Below are 17,352 nucleotides of genomic sequence, written 5' to 3'. Positions count from 1 at the left end.
CCATGCTGGTGCCTGATCCCTCTGAGCTCTTGGGGACCCCACGTCACAGCAGCTTCTCTGTCCAGAGCCCTCATTGTCACGCTGCTCTTTCCCTGCAGACTTTGCTCAGGAACCTTCCTGCCCTCCTCGCCCGCCCCACGGCTTTCCTGTCTGATTTGGGAGCACAAGTGACCCACTTAAGGGGTCCTCATGGTGGTAGCAGTGGGCACTGTGGCTGACGTTTCCTGGGCAGAACCGTAGTCTTGGGGAGAGCAGGAGGGACCTTGAACGTATCATAATTCCGCAGATGACATTCCCTCAAGATGGTGCTAGAAGCTAGGACCCTTCCTCTGCCCTGATGTTCAGATGCAAAGAGGGCTGCTGACATGCCGTGCCTTAGCCAGACAGGTGGCTCTCCAAAGATGGCACAGCGGCCAGGCTGTGCTGGCCCCCTGCTTGGCCTCCTCTGGGTACCCCTCAAGTCACATCACCTAAGACACACCACTCCACCTTCACACAATGGCACGATGGCCCCTGACCCTACTCACCCATCTTAATTCCCACCTTCCCTTGGAGACAAGTGCCTTAACAATAAATGCTTATTAAGAAGAAATACAAGATGAAAAATGATTTGAAACTTACTCTGAAGCAGCTCTGATCATGACATTTAAATCATTTGGTTTCTAGGAAACTTGAAAAATATTGTCTTTAGTCCTGTAATTGGTGGCTTTAGATTGTAATTATTTTTTCTCTTTTTCATCAGAACAATTTGCATCTAATAATTATGATGCCTTGAAATAGTCTGAATAGTTGTGTAGCTCATTAAGAGCATGAAAAGCCAAGCAGCCTTTGAGAACACTTTGCAAAGAAGTCCTTAGCAAGTTTCTGAGAACTGGATTTCAGTGGAAATGCTGGGTCATAAGGAGCCTGGTTTGTGAACTGGGGGCTGATGGTCACAACTTAAAATCCTCCCCGGGACTTCCCTGGCAGTCCAGTGGCTAGGACTTCACACTTCCACTGCAGGGGGCATAGGTTTGATCCCTGCTCGGGGAGCTAAGATCCCACAGGCTGCTCGGCCAAAACAAAAACAGAAATGTCCTCCCCGCCTTACAGAAGAAGCACGTGCAAAGGTTCTGATAAAGTGATGTTCTTTTTTTTTTTTTTAATTAATTTATTTTTGGCTGTGTTGGGTCTTCGTTTCTGTGCGAGGGCTTTCTCCAGTTGCGGCGAGCGGGGGCCACTCTTCATCGCAGTGCGCGGGCCTCTCACTGTTGCGGCCTCTCTTGTTGCGGAGCACAGGCTCCAGATGTGCAGGCTCAGTAGTTGTGGCTCACGGGCCCAGTTGCTCCGTGGCATGTGGGATCTTCCCAGACCAGGGCTCGAACCCGTGTCCCCCACGTTGGCAGGCAGACTTTCAACCACTGCGCCACCAGGGAAGCCCTAAAGTGATATTCTTAAGTCACATTATTACAGAATTGATTATACAGTAGCATAGAGGTGCAGAGATATTAGCAGTAAAGATTGTTTGCAGCTGTTCATTTCTGGAACTGCTTCAGACTTTCCTCTTTTAATAAAACGTGGAACCAAACATATTTCCACACTTGGAAATTGAGTGCATGCCCTGCACTGTCGCCTCCTGTGACTACATGGTGCCCTCTTGCTTCCTTCATAGAGTTTTCGGTCATGAAGAGGAAGAGAGGCAGGCCAAAGGGGTCCACGAAGAAGGCCAGCCCCGAAGAGGAACTGGCGGAAAACAACGTTATTCCCAGCGGGGACAGCCCGCGGGCCCCCGAGGGAGGGGGCAGCCTGACTCCCAGCAGCCTGGAGTGCAGCAAGTGCTGCCGGAAGTTCTCCAACCCACGCCAGCTGCGGAAGCATATCTGCATCATCGTGCTGGACTTGGGCGAGGAGGAGGGAGAGGCCGGTGAGTGCTGCCCAAGGGCCGACCGCGTCGCCTTCTGATAACTCACACGGATGTAACTACTCACATCCGTGTTTACGGGTTCACTTGTTACTTGGAAATCGCACATATTTATACATGTCCCACCTATCTGGAAAGTGCTCATTTTTGCAATGATTACTGACTGTTACTGTACATCATCTTGGAATCGAGTGTATCATCTGGTAGCTGATGCCCCCAGAGCGCAGGTCACGGTGGGTACTTGAGTAGATGCTTGCGGGGGGTTGCAGAGAGGGTCAGAAAGTCTCTGTGCTCTCGAGCTTATGTTCGGGGTAAGACAATGGGCTTTTAAAATGCAAAGTGTTACAGGATAATAAATCAGGAGTTGAGAAAGTGTTCTGATGGGAATTCCGGACTGAGCCTGGTGTCGCAGTTTGGGTGGCATTTGGAGTAAAGGAGGGAGGGTGTCTCAGTGGATGAGTGGGACCATGTGAACAGACGAGCAGACACTGGGATGCTCGAGGCCCCAGTGAGTGATCTTGATGGCCTAGATTGTGGCAGGTATTCTTGAAGAAAGTAAAGAATACCAGGTGCTTCCTCCAGGTAAGTACTTAGCAAGGCTTCAGCTCTGAAGTAACTTCTAAAAGAGGCCGAAGGACATGTGAGTGCGAGCAGGGAACATCTCCTAGACGGCTTTCTAGGAGGACCGAAACGGCAAGATTGCACCAGAGAGCTGAGGCCCTCTGCTGTCGTGCTGTTGTTGTTGTTTGATTCTTGCACCGTTTTTGAATGGTGCCACGTCTGAGAATTTAGGAAGTTCTTACTGTGTTTTGTACCACGCTAAGCATGCAGTTCTGGTTATGGATTTGGGCTTTGGACTATGGCTGCCTGGGTTTGAATCCTAGCTCTAGTACTTACTAAATTCATTCTGCTTTATTTTCCTCATCTGTAAAATGGGAATAAAAACAGCACTAGCTAATATGATTACTCTGAGGATTCAATGAGACAGGACTTCATACAGTGCTTAGAACGGTACTTGCCGTTTCAAAAGCACCCCATAAGACTGACATGTGCACACTGCTATACTTAAAATGGGTAACCAGCAAGGACCTACTGTGTAGCACAGGGAACTCTGCTCAATGTTACGTGGCAGCCTGGATGGGAGGGGAGTTCGGGCGAGAAAGGATACACGTATATGTATGGTTGAGTCACTTTGCTGTGAACATGAAACTGTTACAACGTTGTTAATCGGCTGTACTCCAATATAAAATAAAAAGTTAAAAGAGAAACACCCCATAAATGTTAGCTGTTACTGTTACTCATAGCCATATGGACTCAGTGCTATTGCTGGCCTTCCTGTTTTATAGATAAGAGCATTCAGACACTGAGACATTAAGCAATTTGTCCGGGGTTCTTTAGCTAGAAAGGGATCTTGGCCTTTGAACCCAGACTGTCTGACTCTGAACCCCAATTCTTAAGTCCTAGAAACACCTCCCAACAGTGGAGCAAGACCCTTGGTGTGTAAAATCCTAGCACAGATTGGGTGAATTATTGAGATAAGACATCACCTCATATTTATCAAACATCTAGGTAGGTGGCCAAGGCTCATTGTCAACACCTGTTGCAAGTTGTAGAAAACACAAAATGTTGTTCTTTCCTTTAAACTGCTCTTAAGGTGACCACGTGAGCTCTTACTAGGCTGCAGGGGCTGATGCAAATACTGGACACGGATTCAAATAAGGTAAGGCAGCGGGCTGGCCGCCGTCCCAAGGTAGAGCGTGAGTACTCACCGTGTGAGAGACGGGGCAGGAGCACGGTGGTTTCGGAGGAAGCAGCATCTTGCTTCAGAGCCTAATGTCCTTTCGGCAAATACACAGAGTTCTAGCAATAAGGTGGCCGATGGCGGAAGGGTTAGGAGGCCACGGCCCTGCACCTGAGGCGCTCATCTCCAGGGGATTCGTTCCCTCCGGCCCTGCTCATGCAGTTGCTCCCCTCCTCTCTCCACCCACGTCCCCTGCCCTCTGAGTGTGTCGCACGCGCCCACACACGCACCCTGCCCCGGCCCCCGCTCTCTTTTTCTTGCACAAATACTCAATGGTTGTCTCGTTTTAACCAGAGGGGCCAGATCTAGCCATCAGGGCAGCTCTGCGTGTACTGGCCCGAGTCCTTGTGAGAACCCAAGTCTCTCTGCTCATTCAGGGCTGTCTCGTTGAGAGTCTGTTTTGGTGTTGTGCCTTCACACGTCTGGCTTGTCCTGTCAGTCCCCCTCTGAGAGACTCCTGGGCTTTCTGCACAGTTGTGGTTAGAAATCAGGGATATCCTCTTCAGCAGCACTGAACATTCTGGCTGTTGATTCCTCCGGGCCTTAGGCCTAGATCTAACTTGGAGGGCGTGTGAGAAGTTCAGCCCGGTCTGTGGATGTTCCCCCAGGCTGTGCTGCCCTCGGGGGTTTCTTCCCAAAACACACTTCTGCAGTGTCTCCCCTTCACAGGAAAGTGCAGACTCTTCACCTGGGTATTCACGGCCCTCACTGAAAGGATCTTTCATGGAGCTCCGCGGCGTCACTTTTCCACGCCATATAGTATTCCGTTGTTCACGCCAACCACGGTACATTTAGTGAAATTTAGGTTATTTCCATATTTTTTGCTGTTATAAATATTGCTCTAATAAACATTCCCTTATGTATATGTATGCGTTTGTGTATGTGTATATATGTGTATGTGTAGATTATTATTTGTTATTTTTGTAGGATAAATTCCTAAAAGTAGAACTACGGGGCCAGAAAGTGTATTACATATAGCCAAATTGCCCCCTAGAAAGCTCACACCAATTTAGATTCCAAAAGTATCCAAGAGTACCAATTGGATATTATCATTGTTATTTGTTTTCTTTTTTAATACCTGGAATGATATAAAAAATACTAAGAAGAAAGTAAAAATAATCCAAACTTTCACTGCCTGGGTATAAGGTCTATTACACTGTGTAAAAAAAGTGAAGAAAGGTCTTTCTCACTTCTATGTATGTTCATATACATTTTTCAGAAATGAGGTCATATATAATGTTCTGTGATCTTTTTTCACTCAGTAATGGAGCAGATAAATTTTTCATGTCAGTATTTTTTCTTTAACAAGCTGTTTTGTAGCACATTCTATGTTGCAGATACTGTTCTCAGTATTTTACAACTATTATCGATAGCTCATTTCATTATCATGGCAACATCATAGGCACTATTATCATTCCCATTTTATAGACCAGGAAACTGAGGCACAGAGAAGTTCAGGAGTTTGCTAACATCACACAGCCCGTAAGGGATGGAGCTGGACTCTGAATGCACATATTCTGGCTGCAGGGTCTGTGCTTTTGATTGCGATGCTCTGCTTTCTGACTGAAAACAGTCAGTAAATGTAGATTTTTGTCATTTTTAAAGGCCACGCAGCATTTCATTGTGTGCATGGGCCATAAGTTTTCCTTCATTGGTCTCCAGTTGATTGACACTGAATATTGTTTTAAATTTTTCTCCCTGATTAAAAACAAACGAACAAACAAAAAACTACTGGGGTGTACAATCGAGCATGCAGTTTTATTTTATTATTACTGTATTTGCACTTGTGTCTTTATTATCTTAGGTAAATACCTAGTAATGTAATTCTCGGGTTAATAGGACATCTTTTAGGTCACATATTTTATGATTCCATGTATATGTAATATTCAGAAGAGATAAATCCATAGAGACAGAAGACTGTTGGTGGTTACCAGGGGCTGGAGGAGAGGGGAGAATGGGGACAAACTGCTTAATGGGTACAGGTTTTATTTTGAATAATAGAAAAGTTTTGGAACTAGATAAAGGTGGTGGTTGCACAACATTATGAATGTTCTAAATGTCCCTGGATTGTTCACTCTAAAATGGTTAATTTTATGTTATGTGAGTTTTATCTGAATAAATCATATGACAACTTTAGTTGATAAAATAACAATAAAACTATTTGAACAAAACAAACAAACAAAAAATAGGGCATCTTGGGCTTCCCTGGTGGCGCAGTGGTTGAGAGTCCGCCTGCCGAAGCAGGAGACATGGGTTTGTGCCCCGGTCTGGGAAGATCCCACATTCCGCGGAGCGGCTGGGCCCGTGAGCCATGGCCGCTGCGCCTGCGCGTCTGGAGCCTGTGCTCCGCAATGGGAGAGGCCACAACAGTGAGAGGCCCGCGTACCGCAAAAAAAAAAAAAAATAGGGCATCTTTTATGTTTTGACACATACGCATGTTGTCAAGCTACCCGGTAGACTGTGTCTATCTGTTATTTTTCCGACGTTGGCTGTGTCCTCATATCCGCCTTTACCCTCTTTATCCTGGGTTGTGTCAGTCTTATCCTGTTAATCTCTAGTGCGAAGAGTTTTCTTTAATTATTTTAATTTGCCTCTATTTGGTCACTCGTGGACTCTCTCATTGCAGTTATTAGGGGTTTTTGTTTTGTGTGTAATTCAGGGCATTCCTCGCTCACGCCCTTTACTTGTTACACTTTTAGATCACCATATATTCTGAAAATATTTTCCAGTTTTATCATTTTTCTTTTAATTTCATTTGTAGAATTGCTTCCTTTGTCTTTTGCGTTTTACTGTAGTTTTAAATATCAGCATTGTCACTACTGTCAAATATTTCTTTTAAATTTCTTGCCCTTTTTATCATAGATTAGAACACTTACCTATACCCCAAAATAATAAACAACCTTCTATATATTCCTCTGTTATTTGTATGGTTTCATTTTTTATCTATATCTTTGATCCTTCTGGAAATTGTATTTCTGTGAAAGTTGTGAAGTAAGACAGTTATATATATTTGATCAATAACTAAGGGGAAAGGAATGATCTTCATAAGCACAATTTGAGAAAGTAATAAGGGTCTGCTTCCAAGTCTAAGAAACGCTTTAAAAAATAAAGCTTCATATTTTGAAACAATTACTGGAATAATAGGAAGTTGCAAAGATGGTAGAGAAAGGTCTCATGTACCCTTTACCCTCTTCCCCCCAGTGCTGACGTCTTACATAACTACAGCACAATGTCAAGTTCAGGACCTTGACAGTGAGATACTGTGTGCGTCGTTCATCATTCATCACACGTGTAGGTTTGTGTAGCCACCGCAGCAGTCGGGAGACAGGACTGTTCGTCACCACAGCTGTCTCCCTTGTATTCCCACTTTATAGTTACCCTGCAACCACTGATCGCCAACCCTGTGATTTTGTCATTTCGAGAATGTTACACCAACTGAGTCACACAATATGTGACCTTCTAGGATTGGCTCAGAAAACCCCCTTTTCAAACCAATTTCATAATTTTATAATTGAGGAAGTTGAGATGCAGAAGTGATGATTATCCAGAGTCACACAGCTCCTCGGACGTAGGGCTGGGTACCATCCCATGTGTCCCCACTCCTACCCTGTGGCTGGCCCAGCTCTACCACGTTTGTGTCTTAAAACCAGTCTCATTTCTACTTCATGGATGTTGATTTTGTTCATTTCAGTATACCTCTCTCAGCTTTTTCTCTAACCTCATGGGAAATGAAAGTTCCATCCTGTATGGTCCTGATGTTTATTTCCTATTCTGTAATTAATTAGGCAGTCTCTTCAGCAGTGGCAGACAGGCACAGTCCTTTCTAATACGATTATCAGCTTCCTCCAGTGCTAAGCTGTATAGAAAATGGCCTCGTAGTCCATTGATTTGAATGACCTAAGTGCACTTTAATTTAACAGATACCAAATGGAAAGGTAGAAGCTCTGGGTGTTTTTCCCTTTCTGGCCACTGCTGAAGCTTCTAAAATATGCAGAAATGACCTTATGCCCAGCTGCCTCATGGCTGACATCGCTGTGATGATTGCTCCACGTTCCTTAGTTTGCCAAGCACAATATTACAATTTGGAAAATTCTTGCATAATTGTTTTAATTCATGCTCTGTAAAGAGCAGTTTAGTGACATTTTAAAGAATTGACCTTGACTCTTTTGCTTGTTAAAACAATTAGAAGAAAACAAAATAAGCTTTCTCCCTACACTGAACCATGGCAAGTTAAAATAATACTTTTTTTTTTTTTTTTTTTGCTGTATGCGGGCCGCTCACCGTTGTGGCCTCTCCCGTTGCGGAGCACAGGCTCCAGACGCTCAGGCTCAGCAGCCATGGCTCAGGGGCCCAGTCGCTCTTTGGCATGTGGGATCCTCCCGGACCGGGGCACGAACCCGCGTCCCCTGCATCAGCAGGCGGACTCCCAACCACTGCGCCACCAGGGAAGCGCCCTAAAATAATATTTTTGATATATATTAAACATTTATTTATTTACTTACTTACTTTATTTATTTATTTGTGGTACGTGGGCCTCTCACTGTTGTGGCCTCTCCCACTGTGGAGCACAGGCTCCGGACGCGCAGGCTCAGCGACCATGGCTCACGGGCCCAGCCGCTCCGCGGCATGTGGGATCTTCCCGGACTGGGGCACGAACCCATGTCCCCTGCATCGGCAGGCAGACTCCCAACCACTGCGCCACCAGGGAAGCACCCTAAGATAATATTTTGATATATATATTCAACATTTATTTATTTTATTCTGAATTTGAATAATAAAAGAAACCAGGAAAAGAGATTTTTTTTTCCCAATGACATTATGTGGAACAGCTGGTGTTTTTGAAAAACACTTTGCAGCCTCTACAGAAATCAATACGTCAAGTTTAGAAAAGTGACTTCTGAACCTTTCTAAGCTTGTTATTTCTGGGGTCATTTTATGCTAGGAGAGTTGCAAAAATTTGCTCTTATTCTTGTTAAATCCTCCTTAAAGAAGACAAGGCATTTATTTTTTATTTATTTTTAAATTAATTTTTAAAATAAATTTATTTATTTATTTTTGGCTGCATTGGGTCGTCGTTGCTGCACGTGGGCTTTTCTCTAGTTGCGGCGAGCGGGGGCTACTCTTCGTCACGGTGCGCGGGCTTCTCATTGTGGTGGTTTCTCTTGTTGCGGAGCACTGGCTCTAGACGCGTGGGCTTCAGTAGTTGTGGCTTGCGGGCTCTAGAGCGAAGGCTCAGTAGTTGTGGCTTACGGGCTTAATTGCTCTGCAGCATGTGGGATCTTCCCAGACCAGGGCTCAAACCCGTGTCCCCTGCATTGGCAGGTGGATTCTTAACCACTGCGCCACCAGCGAAGTCCCCAAGGCATTTATTTTAAGATCTTCTTTCAGATGCACCTATAATCTTCATGAGGATTTTTTACAGCAATATTTCAAGTGTCTTCTACTATATTTGTGTTAGCAAAACAGCTGACTTGATAAGTAGCTTCTGTGATTGAAAACTGTTTTGAGTGAGTCGGGTTTGAAAATTTGCAGGTGGAAAGGTGGAGCAGTGTCAGTCTCTGAGTAGAACACTTTTCTCTGTGGAAAGATACAGAATGGTAAATTCTGTTTCCTCTCGCTGCCTTGTGAACCCTTGTTTTATCTCTGTGCTAATGAGGGGAATGCATAGTGCAGTGGCCTCCAAACATACATGGTCCTCAGCATGCTTGGAAATGTGGGACTTTGGGACAGTTAGTGTCACCTTTCATGGACCCCCCTCGTCCCACTTTCCTCCTGCCCCACCTGCTTCGTGAGCTTGGGCCCGTCTGTTTAGCCCTTAACTGTCGCGGGTTCTGTCGATGTGGGCCAGGGTACGCCCTTACAACCAGTTTCCCCCATCGTGGTGGCCACACAGAACCAAGGTTTCCTTCTTGTTCTGCTGCAGATTCTCAGGAGGCTCTGCTCACCCAGGGACCCAGGCAGAGAGAGCAGTCAGCATCCTGAACACAGCTGGTCACCGGGCAGGAGGGGAGGAGAGCCTGAGGGTTTCATGTCAGCCCAGAAGTGACCTCTGTCATTCCTGCCCCTGCAGTTCATTAGCCAGAATTGATCTCCCCCAATGTCAAGGGCCCATGGTGGGGGAGGACTGGAAAGGTTTGGTGTCTGTCACTAGTGGCAACTGCATGGCTCCTACCATTTCCATGGATTTGACCACAACTGTGGTCTGGGGATCTGCAGATGTCCTCCTTGCCCCGACCATGTCCTGAGCTCAAGGCCTGTGTCTCAGTCTGGGGTCCCACAGGCTCCTTATAAATGTTCCCCTGATCTTCCGTCCTGGTGACTGGCCACCCCGTCCACATGTCTCATCCAGAAACCTCTTCTTCACCTGTCACATCCGGCCACTTGCCATAGTCAGCTGACTTTTCCTGCTAAATATTCCTCTGATTCTTCTCTGCATCTCTGCTGCCATTCTTGTGGGTCAGGCTCCCACATGGACTCTTGTAACAAGTCTGGTCTGCCCTCCCTCTCTGATCCATGCTAGATGTGCATCAGTGATCTGCAAATATATCCCCAATAAATATTTACTTATTTACTAATAAGTTGCATTTTTACAATTTAATAATCAGGACTTCCCTGGCGGTCCAGTGGTTGAGACTCCATGCTTCTACTGCAGGGGGTGCGGGTTCAATCCCTGGTCGGGCAGCTAAGATTCCACATGCCATGTGGTGTGGCCAAAACTTTAAAAATAATTTTAAAAAATTTAGTAAGTATCGATGGAGTTCTTAATGTGGGTCTATTCTGAGTGTCTTGCAAGTATTAATTTATTTTCTCTTCACAAAAATCCTACCAGATGGTTACTGTTTTTAACCTCATTTCACAAACTGGGAAACTGAGGCAAGCATGCTGTTCAGTGTGACACGGTAGGAGGCGGTGGACCTGGGATGGGAACTCAGGCGTGGTGGCTCGAATACATACACTGCCGTGTGCGTGTGTTATAGGCATTATGAAGCATACGTAAGATATACATTTCAAAAGGAAGAGGTAAGAAAAGTAAAGAGGATTCTACTCCTCTCTTCCCAGATTTCAGTGGATGGGCCTAGGCATCCCCTGGATAGGTGCCTTCTGCTTTGGAAACCATGCCTCTCCTTGCCATTAGAGCCATCTTTCTGAAAGGCAAACCGGTCACATCCCTTCCCTGAAGACAGCCCGCCCTGATGCCCACCACTGCTCAGAGACAGTCCAAGACAGTCCGAGCTCCTCAGGAACCTTCTAGGTTGTTTATGTATGACCTGGCAGCTGCTGCCCTATACCCTGATTTCTTACCCCGTCCCATGGTGCCCACCTACGACTCTGTAATGAACATCCAGAGGCCACAGTGCCCTGTGCTCTCTTGGTTTCTCGTGCGTTGTTCATTTTGCTTGGCAGGCCCTGCTTCCCTTTGCCCTCTGAAAAACTACACTTGTCCGCAGCCAGTGCTCAGTAAATGTCGTGTGAATGAAAGCATGAATCTTCAGAGAGCAGAAACTAGGACTGTGCAGTGTCTAATGGGGGGAAACTCAGCATGTTTCATCACTTCCATTTGCGTTTCTGTGCGGAGTGGGTCACGTGACACGGGAGAGGTCCCAGGTTCGTGTTGCTGACTGGCCATTGTACTGGCTTCCACTCAGCTTTTGCCTCTGTAGTTGTTTTCCTTCTTTCCTCCTTCTCCCCTGCTCTTAACATTTCAGGTTTCTGCTGTCATTCTTTTCACCTGTATTTGAGGGTTGCCGGTGAAAGTTACCTCTCCTTTGCTGGTGCTGTGGAGTCATCTGAGCTAGAGTCTGGAGTCATCCTTGTGTCCTCCTCTGGCTCACTTCCAGCCTGCCGACTCCCCACGATTCTGGAGCCCTCGGTCGGTTTCCTCTCCGGGCGTCCTCCCTGCCCTGGGTCTGGCCTTCTCATCTCTCATATGGATTCTTTGCCTAGCAGACCGGCTGCTCCACTTCTAGACCTGCTCCCCATAAGCTCGCCCTTCACAGAAGGATGTCATGTGCTAAGGTGACACGTCACGTTGTTGCTGAGAGTCCTCCCGTGGCCTCCCCCGCTGCGTGGAGGGGCCTCACCTCTGCCTGCTTTCCGCCCCACGTGCCCCAATGGGCTCTTTTGCACAGGCAGCTTTTTCTTCTTGGAAAGCTGCCCTGAACCCTCTAAGCCAGCTCCCTAGCTGTTTCTCATTCTTGAGGCCGGCACGGTGCCCTGGTGCAGGCAGCCCTGCTAAACGTCCGCTGAAGGAAAACACCTGCACGTGACCTTTCTCTCTCCAGTAGCTCCTGACACTTGGAATAAAATTCAGATAAATGAGAATGGGATCCATTGCCAGAGTTGTTTATGGAAGGAAGAGAGTGTGAGATCTGCAGCCTTGAGCCCTGACAGGCCCCAGAGACGGGCCCTGGGTGAGCAAACTGTGGGTACGGCTTAGGCTGCTAAGTTTGGCAGAGTTTGTTTACATGCTTCCATAATTCCAGAGGCGAGCTGGTCCAGAGCTTCCTGTAGGTCCACAGAATCCTAGACCCAGGTCAGCGGGAGCGTGATGCTTGTGGGCCCCAGCTGGGCCCCGCAGCGGTGATGGTGCCTCCTCTTACCGTGTGCCCGTCTGTGCCAGCTGCTGTCAGGGTGCTGAGCATCTGTTCTCATCCTCCTGCTGGGTGCTGAGGTAGGGCTGCCGGCTCATCACTTAGATGAAGATACAGGCTCTGCTAGATGAAGGAAGCTGCCCGACGCCAGCCAGTAATTACGTGAATCCTGGTCCCTTCGACTTCCGAGCTCCAGCTTTTGTCACGTGGATCCAGCCGTCTTTGAGTGCTGGTCCTCTGATTCTCCACCTTGCCCTGGCCCAGAGTCACCTGAATTAAACCTGCAGTCCCTTTGGTGACTACATGTCCCAATGTGAGACACGTGACATAAGTCAGACGTGGAGCCGGCCCCGTGCTCTCTACTACAGACCTGCTGTGACTCTCAGGTAATCAGAGGGCACTCTGCCATTTTTCACGGTGGGGGGCAGGGGCTGGGGAAGAAGAGGAGCTAACTAAATCCCACCCAAGCAGGGCTTTATGGAATATCTTGTCCAGCATCTTGGAGGCCGGCCTCTTGTGCTGCAGCCCCTTTGCGTCGTGCTGTCTGCAGTTCAGGGGGCTGCCTGTATCCCGCCTCGAGGGACGTGATGGGAGGGATGGAGCCTGTGACACAGGGGGCCTTTGCTCCAAGTGATGGCTCTTCAGACAAGTAGCAGCTACTTATTTCCCCACCCCCCATTTTGAAAAGGAGTCTCTCTCTCACCATTAACAACCCCAGTACTGAGAAATGCTGCAATGAATGGCCCGTGGCCCAGCGGCCTTTAAAGCCGGACTCACTGCTGTGCCTGGAGCTTCCCAGCTGCTAAGGAGCTGTCTGAAGCCAAGGGCTGAGTGAGATCCCTGCAGCGGCCGATCCTCTTCTCTTTTTTCTCCTCCTTCCTGAGCTTGTTGCTGGGCACTAAGCCAGACTTTGGAGATCAAAGCGAGTAAAATGAGTCTCTTGCCTTGAGCAGCTGAGCCTGGGGAGGAGGACCAAGGGGTGAATGGATACAGTACGATGGAGGGGCCAGCCCAATGCAGAGGGGGCAGGGCAGGACCGCGCCCCCGCGGGTGTATCCTGGAGGGCTCCCTGGAGAGAGGGGCCGTGAACTCCATGTCTAAGGCTGACATAGGGGGCGGGGGAGGGGATGGGCTAGGCATTTCCATCAGGATGGCTGCTGCGAAAGCCTGCAGGTGCAGGGCTGGGGGCGTGTTTGAGGAATGCTGGCTAGTTCACTGTGGTGAGTGTGCAGTGAGGACAGAGTCACAAGGAGGCTGACGGCCTCATGCTCTGCAGGTGCTTATACTCATAGTTTCCTGTCTGTGGGAATGCTGTGCTCGGAGCAGGTGCTCGCCTGTCCTTCCCTTGGAGCAAGAGAGACAGGAAGACTTGAGAAAGCCTGAGGGGAAGAGGGAGGGTGAGAGTGATGCACAGTCAGCAGGTTCGATAGCATTATCTTGGGTTAATAAGTTTCTTAAACTGCTGCATCAGCAGTGTGGCATGACTCAGTGGCAGAGCCCCAGAATATAATCCCATATCAGGCTGCTGTTCTGGGCTTTTTATTAATGTGGCTGATAACACTTGACTCTCTGGGGTGTTCTGAGATTTAATTAGCTCTTGGGCAATTTGGAATAGGTACTTTAGAATATCAGTGCTGTGTTGATTATAAATGAGTGTGTACGAACTAACTTCTAAAATGTGTGATTGCTCCTATGGTTAACTCTTCATCTGCCCTTTCCTAAATCAGCGTGCCTTGCTTGCATGTTATTCCATGTCAGGGACTCTGCGAAGTCCCTTGGGGAGTTAGAGGGTAAACACAGACACAGATCCCACTGCTAAGAGTGGGGAGTTGGAAAATGCAGCAGTATCCCTCCCAAAGGAACTCCTCTAGGACAGGAGGGCATGGTGAGCAAAGAGCAGGGAGACTTTGAGATAAAGGGAACTTAGTTGAGAGCTTTTGTATCAAGTGAGCTTCGTTTTTCTTAGTGAAGTCAGAGAAGCTCGTCAGAGTTAAAGGAGTGTGTGCGTGTGCATGTGTGTGTATGGTTAGGAGCTGAGAAAAGTGGGAATGTTTGTGAACCCCTGCTGTAGATCTTTCATTAATTCATCGGAAGCATTGATTGAGCACCTACTGTTTGTGTACCAGGCGTGCGGTGGTTGCTGGGCTATGTGATGTCAAATGAACGGAAGTTTGTGTAGTAAAGTTGTTCAGAGTTTGGTGGGCGGGGCAAACAGATGACACTGACACTTCGGGGTAAGTGTGATGAGCACCCGCAGAGGCCACATGGGATCTTACGGGAGCTCAGAGACGGGACTTCAGAGGCAGCTTGAGAGAGCAGGGCAGGTCAGGAAGGGCTTGGGCAGAGCTTTGACGTCCACATGGGCCTGGTGTTCTGTAGGGTGGGTGGGGCTGGAGGTGAGAGGAGGCAGAAGGCGGGGGAGGCATGTGGAATGCAGCCTGGCAGAGGGAGTAGCATCCCGTAAGGCCCAGAGGAGGCTGCTGGCCGCATGTGCTTGTGGGGAGACTGTAGGAGGCTGGTGCAGGGCCTGGTGGAGGGTCTGCAGTATCTGGTTTCAGCAGTGGCAGTGGGCGTCAAAGAAGGGGGTGTATTCTAGAGCTGCTGAGGAAGTGTGATTCCCAGGCCCTGGGCACAGGTTGATGTGGACAGGAAGCAGGAAGTTGTGGGAGGGAGGGGGCCCAGGTTTTGGCTCAGGTGCTGGGGTGGAGGGTGGCCCCTGCCAATCCGGAGAACCCAAGGGAGAAGCAGGTTTGGGGGAGAGAGGATGAGTTTGTTCTGGTCACACATCGAGTTTGGTGGACTCTGGGTGTCCATGGGGGTGTCATCCACCTGGGTGTGGGACCGGCAGGAGGCCCCTTCGTGGGTGAGGGCACATGTGGGTGGTCAGCAGGGGTTGGGATGGAACCGAAGCAAACAGCAGCGTGGCTTCCTGAGGACCCTGGTGCCAAGCATCCAGAGGGAGAGAAGAGCAGGAAGGCCGCCTTAAAGGGGGAGAAGGACGGGATCAGCGATGGTCAGTGACGCAGGGAGAGTCCATGAGACGAAGCTGGGATAAGAGTCCTTTGGTCTTGGGAACGTGCCTTGTGCTGGCCTGAGCAGGAGCCGTGTCAGTCGGGGGTGCTTGACATGGCCGGGGTGAAGATGAGATTTGGGGGCCGGAAAGAGGGGTCATGTAGAGATGACTGAAAGCGTCGCCCCGTGGAGCTGGCAGCAAGTACGTGGCGACTTGAGAGTTTACTAAAGGGATTATTTGTACAGTGTGGGCAGGTGTTGGTCCTGGGGGAGGCTGGGGACAGTGGGGAGTCCTTGTCACCCGAGGTGTAGAGGCAGGAGAGAGCTGCCTTTGCAGGGAGGGGGCCTGGAGAATATCGCCCCCTACTCCCCTCCCTCCCTCCTGTCTTCTGCTGGTGATGGAAGCCAGAGGGCAATGGAGCCCCTGTGTGACCCGTACAGGTGAGCCTCCGGGAGCTGGGTGGAGACAGATGAGGGTGGGCCTGGAGGGGCAAGTGGAAACTTTCTAGAACACTGGGGACACTGGATCTTTGCTCATTCCCCTTAGAATGGAGCACATGCTTGGTCTCTGCTCCTTAAGGAGGGCCGCCTTCAGTTGAAGTCAGGACGCCTCCCTGCGTGAGGGCCCCGGGCGCTGTCGTAGGAGTCTCAGCACCGAGGGGCGCGTGCACCCACCTGGGAACTCCCGCTTCCATGTTGCAGTGTCGTCACTTCTTAAACGCCGTCTTTTCAAAAGGAAATGAAATGTAAAGAATTCTGTGAGTGTGCTGTGGTTGAAGAGCAGTGAGGCACAGATGTCACGACGTTGAACAATACCGTTCCCAGGACATCAGTGACTCCGCAGAACATTCCGGGCTAGGGGGCGGGGTAAGGCGGCCCTTCCTGTGCCTCTCCTGTTAGCAGAAACCAGCCAGAACCACCGCGAAGCCATGACCCCAGCCCAGCCCTGAGCTGCACATGTGCATCTTCAGGCAGGAAGTCACCGGCCCCAAACGCGTGAGGCCTGGGGGCGACTGCGATTCCCGCCGCCCCCCTGTGAGAGGACTCTGTGACCTTCCCTCACTTGAACCTCACAATGACTCATTTTGCAGATTCGGACCCTAGGTTTAGAGAGTTCCAGACTGGTCCAGCTCGAAGGCAGAGCTGGAGTGTAGCTCACACACCCTGACTCTGCGCTGGCCACTCAGAGCAGCGACTGTGGTGAAAGTGGTATTTGACAGTCCCTCCTGCATCCTTATCTACTTGTTTTAAAGCTGAGGCACTTGCGGCTGAGATGGAGGGCTGGGAGGGCCGTGGAGGGGGTAGCTAGTGGGGGGCTGGCTTGGACCCTACCGACTTTAACCAGAGCAGTCATGCCCTTTTATTGATTGTTTATGTTGAAATTGCTTAAAGAATTCACTCAAAATGTCCTGCTGCTAAAAAAAAAAAATGTTTGAAAACCACATCCTGGTGCAGTGGCGATCACAATTGGATTCAGATAGTGGTGCAGCACGGTGTGAAATTTGCTGGACAAGGGCACTTCAGCCAAGCACCTCGTATGCCGGAAAAGCACATTTTATTAGAGCCTTGGAGGAAAAAGTGAAATGTGAGAAGGTTGATTAAAAAGGCACAGTGTGCACATGCAGTAGAGTTACAGGTGCTAGTTAGTGCTCATGAAAGTGCTTTGCAGACTGTAATGTGCCTCTCAGAAGATAACGTCGTGCTATTACAGTGGTACAGGTTACCTCCCTCTCATGACTATTGACTAAAGGAAAAACACCAGACGGGCCTAGACGCTGTCAGATATTTCAGTCTGAAACCCAGTGTTGCTGATGAGATTAACACTGACCTTCCTTCCTGTGCCCTTGCTGGTCTACGGGGGGCGGGTTGATGGTATCCCATCTCTTCTGCCTTTTAAGCATCTCAGACAGACTTCCGCTCTTGATCTCACTTAAAATCACATCCTGCTTTCTTTTGGATAGAGTCTTTTGTAGAGCTCAGTGAAGATATTACAGATGTTTCATACAATTTGAAGATAAAATACTACCTTAACATTCATTGCATAATGA

At 48.7% G+C, this 17,352-nt stretch overlaps 1 protein-coding gene across 2 annotated transcripts in view; it reads left to right on the top strand.

Moving 5' to 3' along the window:
- Nucleotides 1-17,352, top strand: part of ZFAT (zinc finger and AT-hook domain containing) — a 192,232-nt gene that overhangs the window by 50,938 nt on the left and 123,942 nt on the right. For both annotated transcript variants that reach the window (XM_082858914.1, XM_082858913.1), the window contains one exon: nt 1,652-1,903. In XM_082858914.1, the coding sequence (XP_082715040.1) occupies nt 1,652-1,903 (252 nt within the window). The remainder of the gene's footprint in view (nt 1-1,651; nt 1,904-17,352) is intronic.

The sequence above is a fragment of the Leucopleurus acutus genome (assembly GCF_964270905.1).
Source record: "Leucopleurus acutus genome assembly, chromosome: 17".
Taxonomy (NCBI): domain Eukaryota; kingdom Metazoa; phylum Chordata; class Mammalia; order Artiodactyla; family Delphinidae; genus Leucopleurus; species Leucopleurus acutus.
Note: the sequence above shows the minus strand (reverse complement) of the source record. Positions and strands in the feature narration are given on the sequence as shown.